Source organism: Sorex araneus, chromosome 5, assembly GCF_027595985.1.
Source record: "Sorex araneus isolate mSorAra2 chromosome 5, mSorAra2.pri, whole genome shotgun sequence".
Lineage (NCBI taxonomy): Eukaryota > Metazoa > Chordata > Mammalia > Eulipotyphla > Soricidae > Sorex > Sorex araneus.
In genome coordinates this window covers 192,857,247-192,881,028 of record NC_073306.1, presented here as the reverse complement: position 1 = coordinate 192,881,028, position 23,782 = coordinate 192,857,247, and the positions used below count along the sequence as shown (strand labels likewise).

Genomic DNA, 23,782 nt, shown 5'->3' with positions numbered 1-23,782 from the left:
AAGGCCCAAAAGGGAAGAGAGAGAGAGAGAGACAGATACAGAAACAGAGACAGAGAGACAGAGAGACAGAGAGAGACAGAGAGATAGAGACAGAGAGAGAGAAGTACCTTTCACAGAGACAGAGTGGGGTGGGGACTACAGGAAGGAAACTGAGGACATTGGTGGTGAGAAATAAGCACTAGTGAAGGTATGGATGTTGGAACCTTGTACGACTGAAACCCACTGATGAACAAATTTGCAATTGTATATCTCACTGTGATTCAATTTTTAAAAATTCAATAAAAAATCAAATCTATAAAAAAAAAGAAACTTAATGCTTAGAGTGTAGAGCATGAGAAGCAGAAAATAGGAAAGTGGGTGAAAAAATAAGCAAGGTACTGTTGCTACAGGACTTGTAACCACATTATGGAAGAACTTTATCTTTTTTTGACAGATAAGTGACATCACTCAATTTGTGATGATCCACTTGTAGATGTGAAAAATGGCCTAGCCTAGAATAAAAACCAAGGCAGAGGAAGTCATCAGAAGACAAACAATAGTCAGCTGAGAGATTAGTGGTTTGGAGTCATGTGGTAGCACCTGGGATAGGATGACAAAAATGGAAATCACTTGTATCACTTGTTATCCCATTGCTCATCGATTTGCTTGAGCGGGTGCCAGTAATGTCTCCATTTGTCCCTATCGGGTGCTAGTGTAGCCCAATGGCATCTGCTCACTCCAGGAACATAAAGAGCATCAAACTGTTCGTTTAGGGTCTTGACGAAGAAATCTGACCATCTTGTAGGTGAATGGCCAAGTTTGATGTCCTGTAGAATCCAGTCAGTAACAGCTCTAGTCCAGCGGTAATCTTCAAATCGCATTACGTGTCTGGCCCATCTGATTTTTGACGTCTTGGCAAATGATACAGTGTCCCTGACCCTCAATTGTCCACGGAGGTCAGAACACCAGATTCCTTCTCTCACTTGAGTGAAACGTGATACTCCAAGCATAGCTCTTTCAATTCTTCTTTGGGAGACACGAATAGGGTTCTCATCCTTTTTTCATAGGGCCCAGGTCTGTGAGGCATATGTTAGTGCAGGAAGAACGGTGGAGTCAAAAAGATGTGCCCAGAGGCGGAGGTTCTTCGTCCTCTTAACCACTTCTCGATGTTCTTGAAGGCGTTCCATGCTGCTCTCTTCCTCCTGTGCAGCTCAGGTGCCAGGTCGTTTGTCATGTTGAGTTCTCGACCTAGGTACACATAACTGCTGCATTCAGAGATGTTCATTCCGTTGAGAGCAAATGGAACATCAGGAACTAGTCCGTTTCTCATGGACGTTGTCTTCATGAGATTCAGCTGCAGTCTGACCTTTCCACACTCACAATGGAAGTCGACCAGCAATTGTGCCTCTTGGCAAATGTTTAGTGTTAATAGAAAGATGTCATCAGTGAAGCTGAGGTGATGTAGTTGCCGACCTTCTATCTTCACTCCCATTTCTTCCCATTCAGTCATCGAATGACATTCTCGAGGGTGGCACTGAAGAGTTTCGGTGAAATGGTATTGCCTTGCTGAACCCCTCTCTTAACATTGATGATCACTTCCTTGTAGAATGGTGAGATCCTGGTGGTGAATCTGTAATACAGCTTGTGGAGGATCCTGAGTTTGAATGCCCTATTTGGAAAAATGGAAATGGAAAAAATGAAATCAGCTGAATAAATAGTCATTCACATAAGACATTGAAATGAAGACAAAGAAAACACTTGGATTTCTCATATGAGAAGCTGAGTAAAAGGGAGGTAACTCCTGGAAATAGGAAATACTAGAGAAGCAGGTTTAGGAAGAGGACGGACAAATATGTGAATACCAAAGCACAAAGGGAAAGATTAACCTCCCAAGGGAGGTTAGAAAAGTCATTTCCACTATAACAGGAAGGATATGGGCAGATATATGAGTTAATAGATTTCACAACCAGTGGTTGAGTGTTTATCTAAACATATGGATGTTTTTCTCCAACAGTAGAACTGTTGAAACCCATAGTGAGAACAATTGGGAAGTAAATATTTGAGGAAAAGTATAAAGATTTTCTCTAGACTGTAAAAAATTGTAAATTATATATTAATCCTTTGCCTTCTCTTACTGAATGTATCACTGTATCACTGTCATCCTGTTGCTCATCGTCTCCATCGTGAGACTTGTTGCTACTGTTTTTGGCATATCGAATACGACACCGGTAGCTTGCCAAACTCTGCCTTGTGAGCGAGATACTCTCAGTAGCTTGCCAGGCTCTCCAAGAGGGGCAGAAGAATCGAACCCAGGTTGGCTGCGTGCAAGGCAAACGGCCTACCCATGGTGCTATTGCTCCAGCCCCTCTTATTGATTAAACTACTAAACTGATTTCTGCTCATAAAAAAGATAAAAGTATAAAAGATCTGAAATGATTCCTTAAACAGTTCCCTAGACAGCGACCAGACAAACCTAGCTATATTTTTGGGATGCTGATGGACTAACTAAATTTTTTAATGACATAGGTATTACATGTAAGTACTCAGTTCCTATCAATCAAACAATAGTTCACAAAATTATGAAGTTGATATACAAGATAATTTAATTGAGTTTATCTATTAGGCTTCTCATGTAGCTATGTGAGTTAGGATATATCAATATGAACTATATTTATTTTACTTTATCACCTTGAGGAATATGAAGAGAAAATATAACGGCCGAATTTGTGCAATTATGCAGGAAGGTTAAAACCACCCTCCTCAGAAGAAAACAAATTTATGTAGTTAAACAGAGATAAAAGTGAAAAATTTAGGACCGGTACAATAAGAATAAACTTCTTTTAATAAGATTTTTAAGCATCTATAATATACGTGATTTTTTGAAAATTTTATACCAATATAGAATGTTTTTAACATGCGCATAGGAAAAAGAACCAGATGCCAAAATGGAGGGCACTGCAGATGGAAATGAGCTTCAAATTTTCTAAAGAACATCTAAATGGATGCCTTGGGAATAAAATCAATTTATAAAAGCTGTCACATGTGAATCTGGGCAAGGATGCATTCAGAAATACCCCAAACTCTTTCAAACTACTCCTTGATAATGTAATCCCCTCCTTGCGTATGCACTGCCTTGAGAATCAGATAAAGGAATGTCTACATTACATTGTGCAAAGTGTACTAAGTGTTTTCCATTACTTAGTTCATTTGATTGAATCTAATTCTCACAATTCTATGAGAATGACATTTTAACTCTATTTTTAAATATAAGAACACTTTTCAGAAATGGTGTTTCTAAGTCCCGCTGAGTAGAAAACAGGAGAATCAAAACTTAATTATAAGTGTATTCTATTTGTTTTTATTTACTTTTTTGGTCACACCCGGGCGATGCACAGGGGTTAGTCCTGGCTCTCCACTCAGAAATTTCCCCTGGCGGTGCTCAGGGGACCGTATGGGATGCTGGGAATCAAACCCAGGTTGACCGAGTGCCAGGCAAAAGCCCTACCCTGCCCTACCTGCTGTGCTATTTCTCCAGCCCCTATAAGTGTATTTTAAGTCCAAAGAGTCCAGAGTGTTTATAAACATTTGGCTTTTGATTAGCCAAAAGGCTTTGCAACATAGTAGGGCATATTCTTCCCTTAATTTCAACCACCTAAGAGACATAAACCATGAAAGCAAACATGCCATAAATATATAATCCAATTATAACTAAATATCCAAAATTACACTTATAATAAACATAAAGGCTGTATTCAACACTATACAGTTTTCATACCCTTGATCTTTATTTTTCTACATTTATGATAACCTTTTGAGGGAGGCCATGATAAATTCATTGCCAGCCACAGGCATATGACTGAATCATCCTGGATTTGTTGACTAAACAAATTCCAAATTAAAGTTATAAATAAAACAAACAAACCAACCACTACAACCCAATTCCACCTTCAGGCCTGTTTTCTGTTTGTTTTTCCTTGACCTATTACGATGATGATGGACTCTGTGATTCATACATCTTTCAAGGTTTTTTTTACAAACATTTGTGTATTTGAAGATATTCTCACTTCCACGATCTTTCTCCTTCAGCCAAACTTGCCAAAATAAACAATATCATCAGCTTCAATGGTGCTAGTTTAGCCTCTGTGACAATAAAAGATCTGTTTCTCTGAAACCTGTTATTCTTGAATTGATAAAAAAAAAAATCTTGTAATGATTTAAAGTGAAGAGAAAAAAAAATCTATCCTTTAAGAATAGAAAAGGTCAGTGCCAAACCTGCCACTACTTGCGGATCCAAAGACTAAAAGTCAACATCTTTGGAAAATGTCCCGGTAAGAATACAATTCGCTCGCTTCACAAAACGTAATTTCATGCCCCACCTAGCGTTCTGTGCTGAGCTCATCACAGACAAGCAGGAAGTTTCTTTCAAACTTAATGTGGTTTTCTTTGTACCACTCCCTTGACTCAGGCTTAAATTCCATTATAAATCATGATGGGGCCCTAGGATCTGCATGAACATATTTGGTTATTGGACATTAAAACAAAATGTGTTGACTAAGTATCTATTTATTAAACATGTCCTTTGCTGGGCCAGAGAGGTAGCTCAAAAGATGTGAGAGCACGTGGGCCTGCAGGTCTTGATTCTTGGAACCATCTGGCCTCCAAGAAGCTCCAGAAGTGTCACCAAGCACTGAGCTGGAAGTAGCCCTTGAAGTCCACCTCAAGGTGTAGGCCAAAAATCATTTTTACAAATAAATTCTTGCTGACTGTTCCAGACAATGTCAAAGTTAGAGAGAAAAGAGTAAAGTTAGGAAAAAGTGCTATCAATAGAAGACAACACTTCAAACCTATGGAAAACTTATTAAACAAAAATAATTTTAAACAAATGACATATTGAAAGAATTTGGTAAAATAATACATTTCCATTTAGCCTAAGAAATAAAATACACAGAAAGTGAAAGAGAAAAGCCATGTACATGAAGATGGTCATTGGAAAATTGATCTACAGTAAAAAATAGAAAATGTCTAAATACATTAAGTTGGTGTCAATATTTTATGAGGAATCTATTCAGTGTAATTTTCTTATCTTTAAAATGCAGCCTCCCTTAACAATAAAAATGTCAGTAGTTACTGTACTCACAAACTTTAAGTTATAATGTACATTGTAGACAGCTATTAGATTTGTATACAATCCATTCTAAAATGTACTTAAAGCTACTAAGAGTTAATATTATCTGAATATGCTCATAAAATAAGATTAAATATAAAAAGCATAATACAAAGTGATATTCTATGATATAATTCTTCTTTTGTTTCTTTGGTTTGTTTGGGTTTTTTGGGGGAGTGGGACTTGTCACATCCGCTAGTACGCAGGGCTCACCCTGGCTCCTTAACCAAGGATCAGTCCTGTCAAGGCTCAGGAACCCTATTCAACACTGAAGATCAAGCCCGGGTTAACTGCGTGCAAGGTAAGAGCCCTAAACCCGTACTATTTCTCCAATCCTAATTTTTTTAACTGTTTAAATTTGGACAGATTTTTATTTCTTTTCACTAAAAAAACAATGTGCATATATTAGAGAAATGTAGGGTCCGATGAAAATGTAAATAGTAAAGGTAGAAAAGAGACATTCATTACTGTTTCTATCATTTGGTTTTACATTCATCGATTTGCTCCAGTGGGCACCAGAAATGTCTCCATTGTGAGACTTGTTACTGTTATTGGTATATCGAATATGCCACGGGTTCTTGCCAGGCTCTGCCATGCTGGCAGGATACTCTCAGCAGTTTGCCATGCTCTCTGAGAGGGGCGGAGAAATTGAACCCAGGTTGGCCACGTGCAAAGCAAACACCCTACCTGCTCTGCTATGTTTTACATTACATAAAAATAATGTCTGTTAGGGCTTAAGAGATAAGTACAGCGGGAAAGGCTGTCTAGAGTTTGATGTCAAACACCAAATATGGTCCCTTGATCCCTCCTAGAGTCATCCCTGAGTGCACAGCCAGGAGTAAGCCCTGAGCACCCTGGGTGTGGCCAAAATAAAAAGGAAACAGAATTAGGTGGGTAACAATATGACATTGGCAAGAATGCCAGATCATCTTTAAAACATGATGACCATAGAGTCTAACGAAGTAATTGTAAACTTTTAGAAAATGTCTCTCACATATTTGATCAAAATTTATCAGAATAAAATTCTCGGTAATATTCAACAATCTCTGCCTCTGATTTCACTCTATAAGTCATACAGTATGTTCAAGTTGATTCTTTCAGACTTGCTTAACAAGTTGGATTTAAATTGCGTGGGATTTCCTCCTTTGTCTCCAGTTGTTTCATAGGTCACACATAGTACATGACAGTCATTCACTTGAGTGAGAATCTCAGAGCATTTGGATAGCCAGGAAAAAGGACCTCCTCATTATTCAGAAGTAAAATGTATAGGTAAGTTCAATTTTTGCTTCTGTGATTTTCAAAATTTTATTATATGTAAGAGCATAAAAATTATAGAAGAACTAACAATTTTGGCTATATCTAGCAATCTTAATTGTTACTTTTCTGGAAATTTCATTGAAATGTTAGGTTTTTTTCCTAGATATACTTTTGATAATGATTTCATTGCTTAAATAATGAAGTAAAGCTTATCTGCTTGATTGAGCGTTTCATAAAATAGGATAACAGTCTTATGATAACATATCTTTAAATTAGAAAGTATTTTTGGTACTTCATAACTAAACTCTTAAGAATTGTTATTTTTAAAAAATGTTTCTCTGTTGCTTTGGCAATTTTTCAGAATTATGTTTTTAATATTTGTCACAAAACAAATGCCAGTTTAAAAATACATGCTAAATCTCAAAGTTCTCTTTAGAATAAGAGGTGATATTTTTTCTATTTTGCATAGTCACGATTATCTCTTTTAAGGAAATTCTTTTCATCACTTACTAAATCATAATCTCTTTTTTTAGCTCATGAATGTTTACTATACTTTCACATAAACTAGCAAATCATGGCATAATCTAGAGGTCAATGGTACAATCTCAGAATCATTATGTAATTCAATATTTTGTGTGCATCTATGAATATACACACTTCATTTTGTTTTGCTATTAACACAGAAACATGTGATACTTATAAGCTATTTTGGAAGAGACTGAATGAAAACAATGTTCATTAAATCTATAGGTTTATTTTAAATCACAAAACAATCAAAATTCAAATTATTTGAGTTAAAATATGTGTACAATTATGTATCTAAGTATTTGAATTAAAAAGTATTATAGTAAAAGTTTTAAAGTTTAAATAGAACTAACTATAAAACCATTTATTACAGCATCATTAATGAATTCATAAATGATATGAATTCATTAAAATACATTGCAATTTAAAGTAATTTTGTACTCCGTTCTATTTTAGTGAAAAATAAATCACAAAATTGTATTTACTCACTTTCTTACTTGTAAAGCTATGCATATTAAAATGTCTAATAAGAAACCTAGAACAGTAATATTTGTTGAATTAAAATAGAACTCTCATTAACTACATTTTTCTTTGTTACTAAACTTTCAATAACAATGACATATAGCTTTGATGGTCAGAGTACAGTTTAAAAAGTATTTGGAAATAATTGGAAATAAATGTCTCTGGTTTTCAAAATTTTGACTTAAAATCTATAAAATATAGGCCAAATTTTATCCAAAGAAATACAAAGGAAGACATGTGAACTCTGCAAATAATAAGAGATCTATCTCAAAGATATATTAAATGCACTAATTTCAAAGTTAATCTAGTTTTGCAAAAAAAATAACATTAAGAAGTGCATTGCACTTACAACGAACATTTCTTTGGAGTTTTTTTTTCCTACAGTACTCTTTGAAATATTTTTTTTCATATACAGACTACATATTCTATTGATAGCGCTCCCTCTTTTGTTAACTTACATGTGTTTATATGCACATAGAATTTCTAAATAACTGCGTCCATTAGTTAATTGGTTAGTATTTATCAGAATAAAATTATGGGGGCTAGTGCAATAGTAAAGCAGGTAGCGCACTAGCCTTGCACAGGACCGACCAGATTAATTTCCATATGGACCTCTGATCACTTCCAAGAGTGGTCCCTGACTGTAGAGTCAGAAGTAAACTTTGAGTTCTGCCAGGTGTGGACCCACTCTCCCCAAAATAGAATAAAATTATAAGTAACCATACCAAACCGATGACATTTAAAAAAAAACGTATGTGTCCTCATTCATCAGTTGCAGGCTCATTACTAGGAAACTATGTCTTCTGCCAACCTCAATAGAAGACAAAATTTTCTTTGAGAAGGGAAAAAGCATTTTCAGACATCCTAGGGAATTTTTACAAACATTTCGATTTTCCAGTTCCTCCATCTGAAAAATCAGTGCATGGAAATTGCGTAGGGACGGGCTGAGTGACAGTACAGTGGGCGGGGCACTTGCTTAGCCTAGGGCCGAGGAGCGTCGACCCTCAGCACCCTAATATGGTCAGTCCCCCTAGTGCGACTGGAGTGATCTCTGAGGATAGACCAGGAGAAAGCCCTGAGCACTTTTGTGTGTGTCCCCAAAACAAACAAACAGAACAAAGCGCGTGTAGGAAAACGGGAAAGGAAGTGTACATTTTAAAGTAACTTTAGGCATATCTTATCCCATAGCATGATATATTCTTTTTTGAAAATCATCTCTCTAATATGATTTAATTATTTTTATATACAAATTCTCTGATCCTTTTGAAGTCACTTTTTCATGAATATTTCCATGATACTTTTTCTTTCTTTCTTTCTTTCTTTCTTTCTTTCTTTCTTTCTTTCTTTCTTTCTTTCTTTCTTTCTTTCTTTCTTTCTTTCTTTCTTTCTTTCTTTCTTTCTTTCTTTCTTCTTTATTTCTTAATTTTATTGAATCACCATGAGAAAAAGCAAAGCTGCTGATTTGGACATGCCTGGGAGTGAACCCGTCTTTTTCTCCTTTTTTGCTTTTTGGGTCACACCCACCCAGTGATGCATAGGGGTTACTCCTGGCTCATGCACTCAGGAATCACTCCTGGCGGTGCTCGAGGGACCATATGGGATGCTGGGAACTGAACCCCTGTTAGTCCCGTGCAAGGCAAACGCCCTACCCGCTCCAACCCCAATACTGTTTCTTTCTTTACCAATCATGTTTGCGCTTTCTCTAAAGCAAGAAATCAAACTACAGACTTCAGGAAACCGAGTAGCTATATAATAATGAGGAAATCATTATTAATTCTAAATCTTACAATTTTCCAAGTGTAGCATACTAAACATGTAACCATGTCCATTGGATTGCATAAAAACTATATATAAGGTTGAAAGGGGAATATGATTAACATGGTGAATTTCATTCAGACCGTAGCTTAAGAAAAGATGAAAAGATTTAAGATGATGAACATATCACAGCTTGAAACAGACAAGTTTTAGCAAGACTTTTCCCACTATAATAAATTTATGTCCATTTTCTTCCCTTTTGTCTGCTCATAACATGATTAACTATGGAGACATGCCCAATCCAGTCAGATTTATCTCCTAACAAACCAAACAGAAAATTGGGGGAGAGGCAGCTGGCTTTTTCTGTTCAAAATGAATTGCAAGACTGCTTGCTCAATTAGTGAATAAATCGCCTTTTTAACTTTCAAAAACCATGTTTAAAAATTTTAACTCATTAGGCAAAGGTTAATTTCTAAATATAAATTAGGCAAGTGACTACCAACTTACTTTTGCAGTCGTAGAGCCAAAAGAGTTTATTTCAAGTTTATTTATTTTAACTTGAAATAAATTCTGTCCGAAAAACTAGTGTCAGGGGCCAGAGAGATAGAGTAGTGGGTAGGGCACCTGCCTTAAACAAAGTCAAGCCAGATTTGATCCGCAGCACTGCATATGGTCACCTGAGCACTTCCAGGAATGACTCCTGGGGACAGAGCCAGGAGTAAGCCTTGACCACTGAGTATGGTCCATGCACCACCAAAAAACAATAACAACTGCATATATTGAAAAAAAAAACTAGGGTCACCTGCTTTCACTCTCCCATTTGGCCAGAATGTTTTTCTAATGGTGATATGCACTGGAGGAATGACAATAACATTATTACTGCATTCATGCATAGCTACACCAGCCTAATTTATCTTATAGAATCATATATTTTCTAGAAAATTGTCTAATACTGCAGGGAATATTCTAACAAATAAGAGAACTTTTTTTAGCTTGTTCCTTGCAGCATCAAGCTTCATTCATTCATTGGAAAATTGCCAGCTTTTCAAGGGGATAGATAAAATGAATCAAATAAACTTGGATTCTGACCTCAGAACTTAAGTTTCAGAAGGGAAGGGGAGAATAGAAGCAAAGAGCAAAGGGCCTTTAGTAGTGTGTTGTGGTGATATACATTTGAAGAGCGGTGTGCCGGGAGTGACCTCTGAGCAGAGCGAGGAGTAAGTCCTGAGAACAGCCACACCTGGCTCGAAAACAAAACAAAAATGCTCCTATGCTATTTTTCTTTACTTTCTACACTTAAACAAAATAAACAGAGCTTAGTGCAGACAAATGAGAGAGATCTCTTTGAGTGCCTAATTTGTGTGAAAGGTTGTATGAGGTATTAGATGGACATAATTCAAACAGAAGGATCTGAAAAAAAAAGGAACAAGTAACTATTTGTTGTTATGGTGAGTGCAATGACAGAAAAAAAGCTCAAAGTCATTGATTAATTAAAACCCATGAAAGCAGATGTCACTGAATTCTTTTATTTTCTAGAAATATCAACAAAAGACAGCTTTAATAGAAATAACAACTTTCCACTCCAGTAAATGAGTATTAGTGATTTTTAAAAATTTGATCTAATTTTTATTAATTTATTGGTATGACTCTAAAATTAGCATTAAAAATTGAGAGAATAGTTTAGGAGTGTATGGCAGAATTTTTTTTTTTTGACTTTTTGTACAGGGTTATTCCTGGCTCATGTACTCAGGATTTAACTCTGGTGGTGTTCAAGGGACCATATGGGATGCTGGGAGTTGAACCCGGCTCAGCCACCTGCAAGGCAAAGCCCTACCCATTGTGCTATCGCTCCAGCCCTGGCAGGATTTTCTGAGGAAACACTTTTTAGATGAAATGCAAAACTGAAAAGAACAGAGAGATTACCAGAGTAGAATCTTTAAACGATGACTCTGGATTTCTGTAGGGAACAATCCCTGGGAGAAAGAAAATAAATAATCAGCAAGTGGGACCATTTGAAAGCTAGTTTCATTTTTGAGAAAAAATATGAATGTGCCTCAAACAAAAATGGTTGAAGAGACAATAAGACAAGTTACACCTAAAATATAGGAAGGTTGTTCCTGGCACTCAGTTGAATGAGAGTGAAGCCAGGCATGATTCTAATTTCATTTTGGGAAGTGTTTTCAAAAATGGGTCTAGTTGATGAGGCAGAAAGATGATAAGGTTTGATAAGAAGCTCTGAGAAGAAATTCAGCTTTGAAAGAATTTAAATCTGAGCATCAGGTGATATGTGAGTGCAGCTGAACTTTGGTAACTGTGTAGATCAGTGTTTCTCAATTCATAATCTTGGGCTTATCTGAGACTGAACACCCAGAAGGGCTTTCTAAAACTGCAGACTTTGAGTAGCAAGATTAAAACACTCTGAAATAGTCTATGTGAGTGTTGGAGGTCAAGAATTTTTGCTTTTCCAAGCTTCTCAAATGATTCCAATGCACAAAAACATACGCGTGCTATAAGTTTAGATGGTAATCAAAGTTGATTGAGTTCAAATGGAGGGAAAATATGTTTCGAACTGCCAATCTGGCATTTGAATTCAACGGAAGTGACGCAACTAGCAAAAACATTTAAAAGAAATGAAGAAGATTAAAACAATGCAAAATCATGGTAATTAAAAAGTATTTTTAAAAAAGGAATACTGGACCAGAGAGATAGTACAGGGATATGATGCTTGCCTTGCATGCTCTAACCCCGGTTCTAGCTACAGCACCACATATAGTCCCTTGAGCACAGAGCCAGGAGCACTACTGTGTGTGGCCCCCCAAAAAAGAAAAAAATGCTGATAACGTTTTATACATTTTATACTGTATGTCTTATCCTGCTTCAAAAAGACATGAGTATTTGCTAAGTGAAATGAGTCAGAAAGAGAGGGACAGACATAAAAAGACTGCACCCATTTGTAGAATATAAAATATAAAATATCAGTATATGAGACTAGCATCCAAAGACAGGGCCAGGGGAAGATTGCCCCCTGGTTGGACGCCTGCCTTATGAGCTGTGGGAGAAGGCCGCTAGGATAGAGAAGTCAATAATGGTTGGAGGGATCACTCGGGACGGGAGATTTGAAAGTAGATATCTGAAAGTAGATAAGAGACCAAACATGATGGCCTCTCAGTACTGTATTGGAAACCATAATGCCCATAAGTAGAGAGAGAGTATAGGGGAAATTGTCTGCCATAGAGGCAGGGGATGGGGTGGGATGGAGGGTGGAGGGATACTGGGGAAATTGGTGGTGGAAAATGTGCACTGGTGGAGGGATGAGTGTTAGATCATTGTGTGACTAAAACTTAAACATGAAAGTTTTGTAACTGTAGCTCGAGAGCTCGTGGTGATACAATAAGTAACATAAAATTTCTTTAAAAAGGCATGAGTACCATGAGACAAGAACAATTCTTGGACTCTTTTACAAATGTTTTCCATGCTTGAAGGAAGAACATGAACAGAATACATGACAGTTATATTTTACTCAATACCATTGTTTTTCTAAAATTCATCAATAAACATTATTAATGAGCATGCACCTAGTCCTATGATGCAAAAAATAGAGTAAGATATCAAAGAATGCATACAGATGAAAAAGTTAAGAAGCTTAAATATTGGCCTCTAAGTGGAACTGCATAATGTCTCTGTATATCATATTTTTCATCTATCTGACAAGAAAGTTGGAGTGGATTTTACTGAAATTGTTTCATTGCTAACTTTTGGTTTTGCTGCTATAAAATTCCATGACATGTTGTTTACAACAAAACCTGAGTTGTAGCTAAAAGAGGAATATAGACTTGCCCTCTACTAGACACGTGACAGAATGTACTTTCTAAGTATTTTACAAAAAATAAATGACTAAATAAATAACCTCATAATTCTCGCAACCATCTAAGCCATGCACTTAAACCCATTTCACACAAAAGAAAAATGCGGTTCAAAGAAGTTTTGTCACATCAGTGTTCACAGACGTATCTAATTACAAAACTCATGATTATTGTACCATATTATCTGTTGTATTATAATATCATTGTATGTTACTTAGGTGATAATTAAAATACAGCCCTCTAGGGATCTTATAGCCTACTTCTCCCTCTGGGAGAACCAGCAGGCTACCGAGAGTTTCCTGCCCACATGGGAGAGCCTCGCAAACTCCCCATGGCATATTCATATGCCAAAACCAGTAACAATGCTGGGTCTCATTCTCCTGACCCTGAAAGAGCCTCCAATGTGGCATTGTTGGGAAGGACAAGTAATGAGAGGCTTCTAAAATCTCAGGGCTAGGATGAATGGAGACGTTACTGAGACTGCTCAAGAAATTCGACCATCAACAGGATGATGATGATGATGATGATGATGATGATGATGATGATGATGATGATGATGATGATGATGATGATGATGATGATGATTGGGGATTGGGAGGTTAGTTCAAAGGGCTAGAGCACATCCTTTGCATTGCAGGAGACCTGAGTTCCATCCCCAGCACCGCTTGGTCCCCTGAATATCACCAGGTGTAACCCCCAAGCCCTGAATTCATAAATGACCCCTGGAAAACCATTGAGTATGACCCCAAAACAAAGCAAAAAATAGAGGCTTCTGGAAATGATTATTTCATAGGAATTATTATATAGAAAGAAACTAAACATGCTTTTCTTCAAGAAGCATAAATGAATCATTGAAAGTACTGTTTTCATGCATGCATTAGAAACAATAGCAATGTTCACAAAACACACAGGGTCTTACAGCCAGCATGCTTATCTTCTTATTGTACAGTCTTAAAAAATGATGCTGACCATCAGAAACTTGGGAAGATAGAACTCGTCATAATGACTTTGCACCCTCACTTATTAAACCAACCTCCAAGATATCCCTCCTGTTAGCCATCAGTCACATTATGCTTTAGTTGTCTTACTCATTTATTCTTGCAACAACTTGGAGATAGGCACAGTTTTTGCCTACAAGTTAAGGAGAAGAGCCAGACAGATAGTACAGGAGGTAAGGTGCTTCCCTTGCATGTGGCTGCCTCAGCTGCAACCTTGGCCCAATCCCCAGAGCTACATATGGTTCCCTGGGACAGGACGTCTCCTCAGCACTGCCAGGTGTGGCCTAATACTCCCATCACCACCAACCCACCTGGAGTCAAACAAAAGAAAAATTACATGACTTTTGAAGTTCATATTAGCAAGTAAGTGACAGAAATAGAATTGAACCCAATTAGTTTTCTATGGCTCCACAATGAACCACATGCTCCCAATTGCTGCTCTATTACATGCTGTCTCGTCAGGAAGTTGAGGAGACAGGTGCTGGGCTGCAGACACAGATAAGAACATGGAATCAGACATCTCTTAGTAGATAAAGCTTTCATAAAAATTGTAAGTGTATAGGTGTATAGGTATAGGTGAGATAATCTGCCTACTGGAACACCCGTTAAAGTGGAAAGTTCTTGCATTGCAGACCACAACACTCTAAAGGAGAGAGAGAGAGAAAGGGAATGTGCCTGCCACAGAGGCGGGGGTGGGGGGTAGGGCATGGGGGGGGAATGGGAGGGATACTGGGAACATTGGTGGTGGACAATGGGCCCTGGTGAAGAGATGGGTACTCGATCATTGTATGACTGAAAGCACAAACGTCATTGTATGACGTAAGCACAAACGCTTATAAGTTTGTAACTGTACCTCACAGTGATTCACTAAAAAATAAAAAATTTTAGAAATAAATAAATAAATAAAGTGGAAAGTTCTGCATGAGAAGGGGGAAAGACACTATGAAGGTGATGAGGAAAACCTACTGACTCTACTTTCAGTGGCAAAGAAGAAAACTGAAATCCAGAGACATGATTTACCCTATGCTCACTCAGAGGCTTTTCTGATTTCCTCAACACTGTTTTCTCCCCTCTATGCTTGCTGTCTACCCCTAATGTGACAGACAACTGCAGCACTTTCCTGAACTCTGAAGAATACAATCTGTAATTTAAATCTAAAAATGATTAATGCCATTGATATTGCAAACATGTTCATTTATCCTGACCAAAACATTTTTCTTGACATAATAATGCTGACAGTCATATTTCCTCTATTTCTGTAGATAGTCTAGGCAAGACGCCACTAAAATAAAATTCAGATGTTGATGGGCACAACAGGTTGATTTTAAATATATTAATGCAAACAAATGTTATTCAAAAGAATTTTAAAAAGAAAAGATTGGGATTTGATTCATTATTCACTAGAAGTCGCATTATTTTTCTCTAAGAACAATGATCACATTAGATAGAGCTGATTAATGCATGTGTGGTACTGATTCCAGTCTCTACTGCGCCCATCTAAGAAACAGGAGGTGACCCTTAAGTAGTTCCATGGAGAGGACAATTCCAGAAAAAAATCCCTGGGTTCTCTTTTCCATCATATGAATTTATTCCCTATCCACGCTGAAATCCCTTTCTTGCTTTAGATCCTTTACTAACAGTCTTATACAGATGTATACTGCCTTAATTTGTACATTGAATTATGTCAAATAATTATTTTTCTTCTCTCCCACTTCATCATTAGTAGTATTACTTTTCTGCCTTTTCTTTTCCTTCCTAAGGGAAGAATATCAAGTCTTGGGTAAAAACATCTTTGAATACAACTTTTATTCTATTTTAAAATTAATTTTGATTAAAATCGCCATGATTTACAAAGTTATTCATTATACAGATATTTCAAGGGCTTTGCCTTGAAGCACCTACTTAATATTGACCAAGAATTGCCCCTTGAGCACCATTTGGGAACCCCATCCATACTACCACCACAAAAAGAAAACTTTACTTACGATATTGCTAAAACCACAACTAATTTTTCCTAATCCATTAAAATGGTGACCAGGCACTTTGTTAACTAAAGATGCTTGGATTTGAGGGGCATCCTCTGGTAATGAGTTGATATGAGTTTAATGAGATATAAAGTTCATTTCTGGTCAGATTTTAAGGTATTCTTCCCTGATGCAATCTATTCTGTCATTTTTATAGTTATATACAATAAATATTTTGATTACACTGCAATTGTTTCTGAAATAATTACTAAATGAATGAGAAGTTTAGTTTACACACACAAACACACACACACACACACACACATAAATACCCTGTCACACTGGTACTGTTTCATCTGGTTCTTTAGAGCTATAGGAAGTATTGCTTTGCTCACTGATGAAATTAGAGTTTGAATAGTTCTAATTTCTGCAAGAATTCATGCTTATATTTGACAAAGTACCTGAATCTATGTATCTTCAAAAAATAAAATATCCGTGTATCCACAAAAGATCTCATTAAAAATTATCATTTTTAGTTGGAAAACATTAGTGACTGCCTTAGTTACTGCAGAAACATAAAGTGAGTATAATGAATGATGTATTATGAAGCTGAAACTAATTTTAAATATAAAAAGGATCTAAATAAAGATTTGATAGTTCGATAAGGTGTGAACTATAATTTCCCCCCCTTTTTAAGTAAATTTTTATACTGCCTGAGATATTCAAATATTAAAATACAGTGGATTTGAAATTAAGTTATAATTGCTGTACAGCATTTTGAAATATATTTTAGTAATAAAATAGTGATAATAAATATTTACAGAAGGAATATCTGATATATATACTATATGCTATAGTATATATAAAAATTGCCTACTTAAGTTTTATTTTATTTTTTTATTTTTGGGTCACACCCGGCATTGCACAGGGGTTACTCCTGGCTCACGCACTCAGGAATTACTCCTGGCGGTGCTTGGGGGACCATATGGGGTGCTAGGATCTGAACTCAGGTCGGCCTCGTGCAAGACAAACGCCCTACCCGCTGTGCTATCGCTCCAGCCCCGCCTATTTAAGTTTTAAGCCACATAGACAAAGTATGAAAAGAGTACTGTCTAGGAAAGCACTCGTTTTTCCTTCCAGCAACAAAGACCTATTCACAGTTTTCAGTGCAAAAATTCAGTCCATTTAAAAGAAACAAAAAAAGCAAACAAACAAAAGATCCAGGATACAGTCTGGGCTCTAAGTAAAAACATAACTTGCCTAAAAAGCAACTGAGTCCACACTACTCATAGCTTCATTAACAGAAAGTACTCTTCAATCACAAATAACTCCTCCTACATATATGGGTGCATAGGTGGATAGGTATTTAGATAGGTCGATTGATTTATTGATTGATAGAGAGAAAGAGATAGATATAACTATATCCCTATTAGTCATCTGTCTATATCAGATTGCAAACTTTATAACACGGAATTGAATTCTATTTTAGTTTTCCTTAGAAGTAGCAAATTCTAAAACTTTCATTCAATATTACAAGTCAATTGCGTGCAGTTGTGCAGCTTATGGAAAATGCAAAAATACACGGTTTGTAAATAGAAAAAAAACTGAAATATTATCTATATTCCCTGCCAAGACAATTATACCAGATTGTACCAGATTGTACTGTAAGATGCTCAAAATAACCTTGTTTTTAATTGTCTCAGTTTCCCAGAGTTGACCATTACTGTACTTCACAAAAGCGTTACACAGACACACATCCTCATACATTACCCAGCCTCTGAATCCTCCAAATGCATATTATTTATATCCTCATGAATTATAACTTTATTGAAATGCTATCCAAGTTATAAATAAACTTCAAAGCAAAATGTTAAGTTAAAAAGAAAATGGCAGTCCTGAGGTATAGTACAGGGGTGTCAGTGCTCGCCTTGCTTGCAGTGATTCCTGTTCAATCCCTGGCACCCCATACGATGCTCAAGAACCACCAGGAGTGAACCCTGAGCACAGAGCCAGGAGTAAGCCCCAAGCACTGCTGGGTGTGTCACCAAAGCAAAATTCAGTTAAAAGAAAATCATGAAGTAGTTGCAATAAAATTCACAGGATTACAAAATGGTTACATAGTGTTAGAATTCAGTGTGAAGCACTGAATCCAGGGCATTTCTTTATACAGTTAATCTAATTTTATTAATAATGCAAAAACTGGGACTAGGAAGATAGCAAAGAGCTGGAACACATCCCCTGTTAGTATGAAGCCTCAAGTTTAGTGCCCAGCATCATTGGGTGTAACCCTGGTGGCCCCCAAACATTGCAAGGATAGTTGACCCTAGCGCTGTGAATCAGAAAGCCAGACTCAAACACTGAACCATCTGGCCCACGCTACTGAATCAATCATTTCCTGGAGTGCCTACTTAAAAAATTCTTTTCATAAAATGCTGGACTAGATCTTTGATTTGTTGAAAATAGGGAAAGATCCTTTTCTTCCATCACAAATCACGAAATCCTGATAATCATCAATTTCTCGGGCAGGTTCAGTAACATCTCATTTCGTCCTTTCCCTGAGATCTTAGAAGTCTATCTCGACTCGGTCCTCCTAATGATGTTGCACTGGGGCCTCTTCAGGGTCAGGGGAATGAGGTCCAGCTTGTTACTGGATTTAGCATATGAATACACCATGGGAAGCTTGCAAGACTGTCCCATGTGGGACTCTCAGAAGATTGCCAGTTTCTCCCAGAGGGAGAAGTAGACCTTTACAAGAGGCTACAAGTTCTTCTGAGAGCTTGCTTTTAAGTCTCTCTCTGGATGTTGGCCGTTGATGGGATTACACACACTTGAGTTCCTCTGCCGGTACCTTCATGCATGTGGCCTGTCCTAACGTGTGGAGAGGGGCCTCCAGCATGGCTGTAGCTAGGTTCTGGTGGTCTTCGGCCGCCAGGAGCTCTGCTTGGGGTGGGGAGGGAAGCTGGAGCCCATCCCCTCCGAGGGGCCGTGGGGAAGACAGCCAGGCATGCGGACAAGAGACTCTCTGAGACTTTCTTCCATATAAGACTCAAATAAAAAACCGGAGACCAGAGAAATAGTGCAGGAGTTAAGGCGCATGGTAGCTGATACCATTTTAATACCCAGAATCACAAATAGTGATCCCTGAGCACAGAGCCAGGAGCATATCCTGAGCACTGTTGGGTATGATCCCAAGACAACTAATTCTTTTTATCTTTTTACATTATTCAATTTCTCAGCAAGATCTAATGTTCCTTGAAAATTAATTAAACCATTAAATTAGATAGTCTTTACAGCTTAGTTCACAGTAGCCATGGAGAGTTAATAAAACTAATTGAAATACAGCAATCTCTATACTTTGGAAATTATGATGATTTTTCATGTTCTTCAAAATTTCAGCATGTTTTAATTAAGTATAGCTACATATGCATAATAATACATATACATACATAAATACAGATACATAAATACTTACAGATATATATTAAGCTATACATAACTCTATGTACCCCATCTTTGGATACCACATGATGTAAAAATTGGTAAAAATGTTAACCCATAAGCATGATATAACTTAATGGTGATTTTATAATTATCAGAACATTTGCTTCCCTAACTGTGTATATGTGCTATTTGAACTTGACAGATCTGAACTCACATTCCAGTTCTGTCACTCATCCACTGAGTAACTAAGCTTCTATTTCATCAATTGTAAACCAGGGCTTTTATCAGGATTAAGTGATGTAGAAAAGCTAAGTGACAGCATAGCATTTGTTAGATGGTAGAGACTACTCTTTAATCAACAGATTTATTTGTCAGTATTCAAATGGGAAGTACAGCATACATCTGTCTATTAAGTTCTTCAAAACGAGCAGTTGTTTGAAATCCCTCTTAGGAACTCATTTATAATTTTTTCCATTAAACTTTAATAGATCAAAAGAGGGGCAAAAAAATATAATAGGAAAAATCGAATGGAAAAGAAAGACGTTTGAAGTACTTCAAGAATAAATGGGGGCCAGGGAGATAGCTCAAAGGCTGTGGAAGGTGCATGCTTGTTGGGGCACGAGGCTCAGCATCGCGTGCTCCTCTGAGCACTGCTGGGAGTGACCCTAACTAAGCCCCATTGCAGGAGTGGACCCTCAGCCTCAGTGGCTGACAGACTATTCTTAAAGAAAAAAAAAGGGGATAGAATGAAACTGTGTCAGGCAGCTGAGGTATAAAAATTTTAACACGAAGAAACATCACAAATAGAAGTAGCTGTAACTTTTGGGCTGGCTGAGATGAAATGCGCAGGTGAAGGCACAGCAGATGAAGTTGAAGAGTTGTTTGTGACAGTCCTTAACTTTCCTACAGATCTAGATGCTTTTCCGAAAATTCTGGTAGAATCAACATTGATGTCAGATGATTTAGGAGAAGGGGGGGGTCATGGCAACACAAAAGATTTACATTTTTAAAACTCCCTAGAAGGATTTCAATGGGTTTGTTGGAAAGAAGTGAAAACCTCACATTTGGGAACAGGGACAACGTACCAGCACAGTACACACAGGGCATGTGCTGAGGCAGGTTCTATCTCCGGCACTACATAATTTCCAGAGTGTTTCTGGGTGTATCCCTGAGGCTCCTCCTAGCACCTTTGTGCTGACTCCAGGGGTCCCTGACACGAGCTCACTCAACTCAATATCCTCAGGCCCCAGCTCTGAACTTCCCATAGATTAACCAAGGATGAACAGGAGTGGACACTGGACCGACTGATCATTAGGGAGGCACCCCCATTTTAGAACCTTGATTGCCCTGATAAAACCCACATATGAACCTCTAATGTTACTTCTTGGCTAAAAGCCCTCAAAGACTGGGGTTGGAAACTTCCAGAACCCAATGAGAAGCCCAGGTACTCGGAATCTGTGATGGCAAACACCAGGCTTCAAGGGATAGGGCCAGTTCTTCTCATCTCCCCATCCCTATGGGACCCTGGAGGTCACACCCACAAACTGCCTCCAGCTGCTGTTTGAGCTCCTTAACGGCCATAATCCAGAGACACACAAAAGAATCCCAGAACCAAGAAGCTTGCTGCAGAGATTTCTCCAGACCCTAATTATCTAAAATTTTAGAATTCCAGGAACACACAGCTGCTCTTCATAATAAGCAATACAAAATAAACTATATAACATTCGCCTTTGTGTCAGGTTTGAGTGGTGGTTCAAAATAATGGTGGTGGGAAGGTATAATGGTGGTGGGACTGGTGTTGAAATATTGAATGTAATGCATTATTGTGAACAACTTTCTGAAAATAAAAAAATAAAAGAGACTGAGGCTGGAGCAATAGTACAGCAAGTAGAACATTTGCCTTGCATGTAGCGAACCCAGGTTTGATCCCCAGCATCCTATGTAGTTTCCCACACACCACCAAGAGTGATTCCTAAGTACAGAGCCAGGAGTTACCCTGAGCATTGCTGAGTGTGGCCTCAAAAAGAAATAACAAAATAAAACAAAAATGCACTCAAAGATTTTCTGGTACACTCAGACTAAAGACCAAAACCCTAACGTGCAAAAGTTTTCATAATCTGCCCCTATCAGCTGACTCCCAACCCTTTATCTTCCTAAAATTATCTCCCTGTGATACACCTATCCACAGCTTGCTCACTAGACACTAAATCTCCCCTGTTAGTTTCACATGAGCATCAAGTAGGCTCTTCCAATATCTGTGTCTTGGCCTAAATCATTCTTCCTTGGTATTTTCATGACTTTTTAAAGACCTGCTATGACTCTTTCATATTTAAATGTTATCTTTTTCCTCAAAATCTTTTCTGACCACTCTAGCTAAGCTTTCAGCACCTCATAGGTTATTACTTTACCCCATACACTCCTGGATTTTCCCTGTTGTACCTGTTTTGTTCATTTGTGTCTCCCTCTGCTAACTGAATAGATAAGTTGTCTTCTTCTACTCATCATATTACCAGCACCTAGAAATTACCTAACAGCGCAGACACTCACTAAAATGCCTTGAATTGATCCGCTGAGCATCACCAGGAGTGACCCTGAGTAGAGATCCAGGAGTGTGCCCTGGACACTGCCACAGAGTTAAAGAAGATAGACCAGTTGAGAGAAATTTCAATTGATACAAATAAGTTAAAACCAGAGTTAGAAACAACCACAGTGCGCAATGAATTTCATTATTAAAGAGAGAACAGATATTTCTTAAACTGTTTCCACAAGGAGAAATAATCCATTCTTATGAAATTAATTATGGCTTGGGGGATTAAGAAAATTTAGACTCCACACCCCTTGTTTATTGAGTCATATGTGTCATATTAATTTTCAGTCACTTGGTTTAAGATGTCCTTAGTGAACTGAAAGCAAAGTTCATTGGCTCTAAAGTCATTCCTGTAGGAAGTTCATACATGCTGATAGGTGAAGAAGCAGCTCTGATAGAGAAGGGATCACCAAGCAAAGGGTGCTAGGCAGGCATAGTAGGGATAGGAGATTGGGGCTGAAAATAGACTGTAGACTGAACATGATGCCTACTTAATACCTCTGTAGCAAACCGCAACACCCAAAAAGAGAGAGAGAGCAAAAGGGAATGCCCTGCCACAGAGGCGGGGTGCGGTGAAGGGGACAGGGTGGGGATGGTGGGAGCGATGCTGGGACCATTGGTGATGGAAAATGGGCACTGGTGGAGGGATGGGTACTCGATCATTATATGACTGAAACGTAAGCATGAAAACTTGTAAGTCTGCAACTTTATCTCACGGTGATTCACTAATGAAAAAAAAAGATACATGCTGAGACTACTTTGGGTTTCTGTTTTCCGAGGTCTTAGCTAACAACTTAATCCGTATTTTCAGTATTTCTCACCACACACTTAGTAATGTTTACACATCATGCCTAGAAGAAATACAGTTAATCCCAGACTACTGGCAAGATTTCAGTCAGTTTGAAATCTAGATGTTTAGATTTACCATTGCCTTTAGCTCTCCCTCCTTTTGGCTCTACTGCTCTTCAACATCCACAGTTACTGACCTTAGAAACCAAAATATTGCATCTGTGATTTCATTTTTTTGACCCACAATCCCATAAGGAAACAGATAAATACACTGAAGTTGAAAACACATAGCAAATATCAAAAGTGCTATTTTCCAGTTGAAAAATTACCACAGTGGTGTTATAATACTGAAAGTTAGCTTTCATTCACATATAAAAATAAGTTATAAATATACCAAGATTATTTTGTGCATATTACTAATAAAATCTTGTCCCATCCTGCGGGACTTGGTAGATTGTTTATATTTTTATTCTGATTGTGCTTTTAAATAATAATGTTTAAAAGCCAACTTTATAAAATGTTCTCAAGGTATTTATTCAATAAAATTGAAACTCTATATATTGTCTATATCTGCCTTCAATAATCTTCTGGAATATTATTGTCCTAGGGTCACAACATCCAATGTACAGGAGGTATCTATAAAATACTGAAGCACTCTTTAATAGTTAATCTGAGTAGAAGCCAAAAAGTACAAAAAGAGCCTGCTACATAAAGATGGCTCAATGGTATATATATGTTTGCCATGTGTGCAATGATTCAATTTCCAGAACCACAGAAATTAACAGACAACTATTAAGACATAATGTCTTGAAAGTAATGACCATCAGGAGATTTCCTTTATTCTTATACCAATAAAAATATTTTTGTGCTAAAAATATTCTAAGTAAAACTATTAGGAAGAATTCTCCTTGGTGGAATGTTGACTAGTTCAACATCTT

The 23,782-nt window shown here is 37.4% G+C and overlaps 1 protein-coding gene across 1 annotated transcript in view; it reads left to right on the top strand.

Moving 5' to 3' along the window:
* The first annotated feature begins 6,359 nt into the window (after window positions 1-6,359).
* The window catches only part of LOC101547541 (transmembrane serine protease 11D), a 42,752-nt gene continuing 25,329 nt past the window's right edge, over window positions 6,360-23,782 (top strand). Inside the window, exon 1 of the mRNA XM_055140000.1 lies at window positions 6,360-6,412. Coding sequence (XP_054995975.1) covers window positions 6,405-6,412 — 8 coding nt within the window. The 5' untranslated portion in view covers window positions 6,360-6,404. The remainder of the gene's footprint in view (window positions 6,413-23,782) is intronic.